The sequence below is a fragment of the Mustela nivalis genome (assembly GCF_964662115.1).
Source record: "Mustela nivalis genome assembly, chromosome: 5".
Taxonomy (NCBI): domain Eukaryota; kingdom Metazoa; phylum Chordata; class Mammalia; order Carnivora; family Mustelidae; genus Mustela; species Mustela nivalis.
In genome coordinates, this window is record NC_139024.1 from 151423857 (window position 1) to 151432422 (window position 8566).

The 8566-nt window shown below is 45.2% G+C and overlaps 1 protein-coding gene across 7 annotated transcripts in view; it reads left to right on the forward strand.

Moving 5' to 3' along the window:
* The window catches only part of CDKAL1 (CDKAL1 threonylcarbamoyladenosine tRNA methylthiotransferase), a 631102-nt gene extending 625713 nt beyond the window's left edge, over positions 1-5389 (forward strand). For all 7 annotated transcript variants that reach the window (XM_082730990.1, XM_082730994.1, XM_082730992.1 and 4 more), the window contains one exon: positions 2785-5389. In XM_082730990.1, the coding sequence (XP_082587116.1) occupies positions 2785-2973 (189 nt within the window). In that variant the 3' untranslated portion in view covers positions 2974-5389. The remainder of the gene's footprint in view (positions 1-2784) is intronic.
* The last annotated feature ends 3177 nt before the right edge of the window (positions 5390-8566 follow it).

Genomic DNA, 8566 nt, shown 5'->3' on the forward strand with positions numbered 1-8566 from the left:
CTGTTCCGCTGTGCGCCCCCTTCTCGGGGGATGGACGCAAGCAGGGGGTCAGTTCAGGTACCTGTGAAGCGCACAAGTGAGCCCTAATTGGACTGGCACCGGGTTGGCAGATTTAGTCGGTGGTTAGCAGTTTGTTTTTCGTTTTTTGGTTTTGACTTTGCAACGAGTCTCCTAGCATCAAAGCGAGAATCCTTGCGCGTCTCTCACATGGAATCATGAGCCGGTGGAAACTGGATTCTGAACATTATTTTCATTTCCCCCTTCGTGTTCTCTGTACCTCTCGTTACTCACTCGTCTGAACTCAGGTCCTGTGGGTTTTCCATCAAAAGTCCGTGGTCCCTCCTTCTCCGGGGGGGGGGACATCTGCCACCATCCTAACATAGATGCTCATCACCTCCCGCCGCAGCTCACCACTGGATCCTCTACTCCCGGTCTCTTCCCTCCCTTTGGTGCACCCTGTGCCTTCAGGCCACCGTTTCCTTCTGGAAGGTATGGTTTCCCTGCATCTACTGTGTGTGATGAGCTGCAACTCCCACCCAGAGGATGCAGGGGTCAACAAGAGGGTCTTAGGGAGCTTGGAAGGAAGAATACTCAAAATAAAAAGGTTATTGAAACACGTTTGGTGCTGCTGTGGGTTTCTTGTACTTCCACAGATGTGTCTTACATTGTCCTGCCTCTGGGTCGCCCCCTCGTGCCCCCACACTGCTCCTCGCATCCACACCCTCCTGCCCACTTCCATATCCATCTCTGAGTGGTGTTTCAGGTCTCAGCAGTGGAGGCAGCGATTCTAAAGCCTGTAGATAAGACGGAGATCTTATATAATCGAATTAACGTTATGCTTCGAAAAGCTAGAACCATCTTGAGAGCAGCCACGTGCCCCCTCCCCACTCGTCTGCACACCCCCCAGTAGAAAGCATCAGGGAACACAGACTACCAGAAAATTCGTGCGGTGGGCCTGTCCCTCCGGCCACCCACACCCTTCAGCTCCCTCTTCATGTTGGGGCATCTTGGGACTCGCCACCCGGAGGCATATGTTTGCAGAATAAAACGGCTTCCACAGCTCTCCTCTCTCATTCTCTTACTTTGCTGAGTAGATATGGCTCCATCTCCCAAAGGTCCATCTTTTATATGATTCCACTGTACATAAGTGTCATGCTTCTCCTGGGGTGGCTCAGCAGGTTAAAGCCTCTGCCTTCGGCTCAGGTCATGATCCCAGGGTCCTGGGATCGAGCCCCACATTGTGCTCTCTGCTCAGTGGGGAGCCTGCTTCCTCCTCTCTCTGCCTGCCTCTCTGCCTACTTGTAGTCTCTGTCTGTCAAATAAATAAATAAAAATTTTTTAAAAATGTTATGCTTCTCCTTAAACTAACTCTCTCTCTTTCTCTCATATATATTTTGTATATTATCTGAAAATCAGGAACTTGGCCTGATACTTCAAGGCAAAGAAATGTGATTTATTCATACCTAACTTGGGGCTACCTGACCCACGGTGGGTGTTTGAATGTGTCTGTGTTGGAGAAGTTACTAAGCGATCGCTTCTTTTCTTACATCAGGCCAAAAAGCTTTTACACGGCAAAGAAAACCATCAACAAAACAAGCAGACTACCTGAATGGAGAAAATATTTACAAATCATATATCTGATACCTGATAATATCCAAAATATATAGAGAACTCCTATAACCCACTAGCGAAAAAACAATCTAGTAAAAGAAAGGGCAGAGGATGTGAGTAGATACTTCCCCAAAGAAGACATCCAGTTGGCCAGCAGGTACACGGAACATGCTAAACGTCCCTCATCATCAGGGAAACACAAATCACAACCACCGTGAGCTATCACCTCCTGCCTGTCAGAATGGCTGTTATCAAAAAGGCAAGAAATGACAAGAAGTGCTGGCAAAGATGTGGAGAAAGGGGCAGTGTTGCGAGAGAATGTAAATTGGTGCAGCCGCTGTGGAAAACAGTATGGTGGCAGCTCAGAAAATTAAAACCAGAAATACCGTATGATCCAGCAGTTCCTCTTCTGTATATTTATCTGAAGAAAGGGAAAACACTCACCCCTGTGTTCGTTGTAGCATGATTCACGGTGACCAAAATACGGAAACAGCCTAAATGTCCATTCTCTTTATCCAAAGAAGATGTGGGATATATATCCTGTGTGTGTGTGTGTGTGTGTGCGCATGTGTCTGTATATGTGAGTCTTACTCAGCCATAAAAAAGGGAGACATCTTACCATTCGCAACAGCGTGGATGGACCTTTAGGAAATTAAGTGAATTAAGTCCGAGAAGGACATATGCCATATGGGCTCAATTATCTGTGGAATCTAAAAAAAAAAAAAAAAATGGAACTCATAGATCTGGAGAGAGATTGGTGGTTGCTAGAGTTGGGGGTGTGGAGAGGGTGGACGAGGTGGGTGAAGGGGGTCAAAAGGTGGAAACTTCTAGTTACGGCACTGAGTAAGCTCTGGGCGGATCAAGCACAGGGCGGTGACTACAGTTACTATGTTGCATATTTGAAAGTTGCCAAGAGGAGATCCTGAACGTTCTCATCAAAAGAAAAAAGGCTGTGACTGTGTGTGGCTCTGGACGTTATAAGCAGCCCTACTGTGGGGGTCATTTTGGAGTCCATCTGCTGCCCCCCTGAACTAATAACAATGTTCTCTGTCAGTTACATCTCAGTAAAGACAAAAAAGCTTCCTTGAGAGACTCGTGCTTGACTGAGAGTCACAGTAGACCTGTTCTGTATCTCACAATCACGTTTTCCCCTCTATGTTTCCATCTTCATAGGACTTCAGAAAAAGGCTTGGGACTGACCTGAGCTCGGTGCCCCACACTTCCACGGTTCGGCGGGACCCCGCGAGTTCCAGAATGACGCTCCGCTTGGAAAAGCTCCGTGGAGACTGTGCGTTGGGGGTGTCTGTAGGCCTGGCTCTGTTGGCCCTCCTTCTGGCTCTTTTGGTCAAAGTCTATAATTAAAGCACAACTGACGGAACCATTTGTGAGGAAGACTACATTGCTAATTAAAATCCATACTGAACAGAAAAGCAACGGCATCAGTCCTCCAGGAGCTGGAGTTTACTCTGGTCTCTGCCCCCGAGTCCGCCATACTTTTTATGAGGCTTACCCTGTCGCCCGTCCCGTTGGGCCATCCGTTATTTGACATGACACCTACTAACTGTTGCCGCGGCATATCTTTCACATGAACCTCCTTTCAGTTTATCTGCAGCAGGAAGTGGTTGCATTTTTCTTCAAGCCTCCAGTCTTCAAGTCAGAGCTTAATTGAGCAGTGGATCTGGTCATCTTTTCCTGACGTGGGAAGAATTTTGAGTCTTCAATAAACATTTAAAAATGTTTCTTTCTCTGGATGCTTTGTGTGGAGTCCTGATGCTACAAACAGCATCTTTTCCACAGTAGATGTGGTCCTGGAAAGTTTATAGGGAAACCTGTGTTTGGAACAAGACTTCTCTCGGAATGCACAGGGAGAGTCACCAAGTAAAGGACTCTCGGTGACATTTTGAGAAGTGTGGGGAATCGCCCACTTCTCTGGCAGCCACGAACTTCCAAAAACTGGATTCGTCTCAAACCAGCTGTGCCCCTTCTCTGATGGTTCTGATTGATGACATCAAATGATTCTCTCTACCTGACATCACTGGCTTTTACCAAATACAATGATTTATTTCACAATAAAAGGACTCGATGTACTAAGCGATCCTGTGAACACCAGAATTTAAATGTTATCTGGATCGTATCGGTGCAGGGGAATCAGGTGCCCTCTGGTTACCATAGGACATTTCATCTTTAAACCCACACCCCTGTTTAGCTCCTCCTTTTAGGTGTCTTTTAAGGAATCCAAATTATAATTTAGGTCATTGGTTGGTGAGCTAAAAAAACAAACAAGCAAAACAAAGCGAGTGTTAGTACATGTGTGCTTCTAAGAGGAACTCACATTTCCAATGCAGAAGACCTACCCGGGCCCGTCCCAGAGGCCCCCAGGGGAACATGCATTTGGGACACTTATGAGTCACACTGTGTGGGACGTAAGAAGAGCTTTGTGCCCCTGACTGACCAGAGACCAAAAGGGTGTTCATGCTCCCCGTCTTACCCTTTCCCCACTCTCTCTCTCACCTCTCCCCTGTTTCATCCCCTCCTGCCCTTGAAGTTGTCCTTGCCTCTACTCTGCTCCCCTGAGCTGTCCTTCCTGTGGGCCAAGGGCACGCCCAGCCCTCCAGCAGCCCCACTGCCCATCCCCCACTGTGATGGGGGTTCTCAAGGATTGTTTCAGCCATACGGGGTCACCCTCTGCCACCTTTCCTGTTCTGACCCCAAGTTGGGCTGCAGCTTCCTTTTGCTCAGAGGTTCAGAAAATACAAAAGTCCCACAACAGGGACCAGGTCATGTGCAACGTTTGCCATCCTGGTGAGAGTTGGCCAGACGGGGGCTAGGGTCTACACATCCAGCTTGCCTTTTCCCATGACCTCCTGCAGGAGGGAGAGAAGGGGGAAGGGTGTGTTTGTTGCTGACGGCACAGTTCTCTCGTGGACAGGGTGAGCCTGGGAGCCTTCCGAGCAAGAGCAGTCATCAGGAAGGGTGTGCACTTTCTACCTCCTCTCCTTCCTGCCCACGGTGCTCCCGCACGCCTCCCACCCCCTTGGAGTTGGGCCTGGCCTCGTGACCTGTGTCGGCCAATGCACGGGGAGTGGAAGGGTTCGATCTTCGAGGCAGAAGTTGAAAGAGCCGGGGTACAGTCGCCATATGCTCTTCCCGCCACATCAGGACGAAGCTGTCCTCGGCCCGAGTCCTCCGAGGGAGTGCGAGGAGCAGAGCCCCGCACCAGCACGTGCTGCAAGTGGGTAAAACAAGAAAGGAACTTCTTTTGTGTGAAGCTGCTGTCGGCCTAGAATGACGTAGACCATCCTCATGCGTTCGGAGTCAGCCATGACAGAACGGTTGACTGGCCATTTGTGAACGAAACGCTCATGTGCCTCAGATTTTCCCTTAGTGCCCAATTTTTTTTTCCTTTTTTTTTTTTTTTTTAATAGTGACTCTTCCTGCTGAAAAGGAAGCTATGAAGAGACCTGTCTTGGTTCATTCCAGCTGCTATAACAACACCGTCGACCGGGTGACTTATAACTCACAGAAATGTGTTTCTCATAATTCTGGACACTAGACAGGCCAAGGTCAAGGCGCCAGCAGATTTAGTATCTTGTGAGGACTCCCCTCCTGTTGCACAGATGGCCGTCTGCTTATGCATCTCACGTGGCAGAAGGACGGTGTCCCTGTGTCGTGAGGGCTCTGATTGCATTGCTGAGGGCCCCAACCTCCTGACCTAGTCACCTCTCAAAGGCCCCACCTCGTACATCACATTTTTAAATAAAGAAGGTTTATTAATCAAGGTTTTTTTCTCTCTCTCTCTCCTTCCCTCCCTCTCCCTCTTTCTTTCTGTCTTCCCTGGTTCATCCAGTGGGAGATAGTTGGATAACGGAAAAAAATTCTTTGGTGAAAACTTCGCTTTGTTGCTAGAGAAATGTGTCTAAACATCAGATTTCCATATGTCTTTCAGTCAAAACATATGCTTTCCTGTTGACTTCAGTCCAGGTTGAAGATTTCAGTCACAGGGAGAGAATTGGACTTACAAATGAACGTTGAGTTTTATCACCATAACAAACCTACAGGAAAGTAAAGGAAGGGCAAGAGGGAGGGAAGGGAGGAAAAGAGAGAAGGAAAGAAGAGACAAAGAAAGGGGGGAAAGATAGTCTTAAGATTTGCCTGGGCCCTGAGGCACCCCAGGATATTTTAAACGTCTGAGGGAAACAGTGACATCTGTCAGATACCGTACAAAGTCGTCGCTCGTCGGCTCAAAATGGTTGGATTTCAACATTGGAATGCACACTTTTCCATGATGCTGTGTCTAAGACTGGATTTTAGGCAGCTGCTGTGACAGAAAAGCAAGTATCAAGTGAAAATGTAAAACAGGAACTGAAGACAATCTTATATCATGGTTTGAGAAGTTGTGCAGTGCCCAACAGATGCACATGTTCCATTAATACATAATGATGGTAATTTTAGAATAAAACAAAAATATATTTATTTCAATTTAATTGTATTACTTTTTTCACACAAATTTTTGTAAGGTATTTAAGACACAAGCATTTATTAAGTTGTTAGCGCCTCGCTACTTAGTAAACAGGATGGTTAGCTCTTTCAGTCGGCCTTGGTGTGGCATGAATCAAGAAAGCTTGAGAACCTCAGTTCTGGGGCGTGACCTATTTAGAGGACCCATGCCAAATTTATATTTAAGCTGAGGTCCTATTTATTTCTCAAAATATTTTTCTTTCATTTTTTAATTTATTAATAGCACATGTTTAATAAATTTGCACCTGCCTAACCACCGAGCTAGAATTTATGATGTTGAAACTGTAAAATTTAGGGTGCCTGGGTAGCTCGGTCAGTTGAGCATCCAGCTCTTGGTTTCAGCTCAGGTCATGATCTCAGGGTCCAGGGATCGAGCCCTATGTGGGGCTCTGTGCTTAGTGGGGAGTCTGCTTGGGATTCTCTCTTTCCTTCTCTCTTTGCACCTCAGCCTTCCCACTCGCTCATGAGTGTGTGTGCTCTCTCTCTCAAATAAATAAATCTTTAAAACAATTAAAGAAAGAAACTATAAAATCTGAGTTATGGAACCATCAAGGAGTCAAGGATCTAAACGAACTGGATTCAGACCTCAGTAGTTTCCTCAGACCTCAGTACAGATTGGAGGCCGATTGTTTAGGGAAAGAGCATGAAGAGAGGTTTTTGACATCAGCAAAAGTTTGGTTTAAGTTGCAGCCAGGCCACTTTCTGAGCCTCATCTGTAAAATAGAGACAGTTCTACTGCAGGGTCGCTGAAAGATGAAATGAGATCACATATATCAAGTAGTATGTCTTTGGCAATCGTAATTTTTTCCCCTTTCATGATTTACTCTAGCCATTTAAACACGAAAACCAATTTTATAAATAAGGTTAGGTGGTTTTAAATTCTGATATTAACACACGACCACCCAAAAGAATTATATATGGAATAAAAAGAGTCTTGCCCCGAAGGACATAGAGTCTAATTCTAACAAATGCAGCAAAGGAAGAAAAATTCAAAGAAAATGGATTGCAGCTGTATTTGAGGAGATCAAATTAATGAATGGTGTGGGGCACAGATTTGGGTGGCCGGTCTAAGATCAAGAAGGAGATTTTCCTTGGCCAAAGATGAAAAGAGCAAGCAGATTAATGGGAGACCTAGCAGTCCTGCCCTCCCCCACCCTGCCTTGGGGGTAAAAGGAAATGCAAGACACTATTATTTTTCATTAGTTTTCTGTCAGTTATTTCCTACTAGTACTGTTTCTTGGGGTTCAGTAGCCAAAATATCCCAAATGTGTAGAGGTTGAAGCAAAGAGTTTCATGCAATCTCTTATGGTCTTCCTAGTTGAAGGACATGGGAATATACTTACAGATACTAATGAGGCAAGTGCCCAGAAAAAAAAAATCTATTTTTGTAAATATACATATTTATGTATTTCATATATAAATACAGTTTTAAAACCCACCTTGGATTAAAGTAAGAGAAAACTTGAAATTCAGAAAAGCCTAAAGAACTAAAAATTTTAACTCTTCGGTTTATCTAATCTGCTTTTAATATGTCTACTTAATCTAGTATCTACAGATGTTATTCCAGGCTGTCTGATTCCAAGTTCCAAACTTCTAACTTCTGTTTTTACCCACAGTTCACATAAAGAGGAATAAAACATGTGGTTTTTAAAGAGACCTGGAGATTTTCAAATAGATATAAGGCATGTTGTTGACTTGTTATACTTGGGTCCAACCTTTGTGAACTAAAGTATACCATCCACATATCATAGGCATACGTAATAAGGCAGTTACAAACTACAGCTTACTTTTAAGAAGTAATTTAAACATATCTGGTAAGGATTGCCTGGGTGGCTCAGTTGGTTAAGCATCTGCCTGCAGCTCAGGTCATGACCTCGGGATCCTGGGATTGAGCCCCAAGTCAGGTTCCCTGCTCAGCAGGGAGTCTGCTTCTCTCTCCCCACCCTCAGCTTGTACATGTTCTCTCTTCCTCTCTCTCTCTCTCAAATAAGTAAATAAAATCTTTTTTAAAAAATCATATCTTGTGAGTGAAGATTAGATTGAACTAGTTGTATCAGCAGGGGTCCCTGGGAAAATTCTTTTGTGGACCTTGGCACTCTTAAGAAAATGCCTTGCAGGGGTGCCTGGGTGGCTCAGTGGGTTAAGCCACTGCCTTCAGCTAGGGTCATGATCTCAGGGTCCTGGGATCGAGTCCCGCATCAGGCTCTCTGCTCAGCAGGGAGCCTGCTTCCCTCTCTCTCTCTGCCTGCCTCTCCATCTGCTTGTGATTTCTCTATGTCAAATAAATAAATAAAATCTTTAAAAAAAAAAAAGTTTAAAAAGAAAATGCCTTGCAGTAAGACTTTCTTCCCTTAAATCTTAGACTTTGCCCTGAAAACGGCATGAACAAAGAAAAGTTCTGGAGCAAGTGGCTTCACAAATGTATAAAGAATAATTA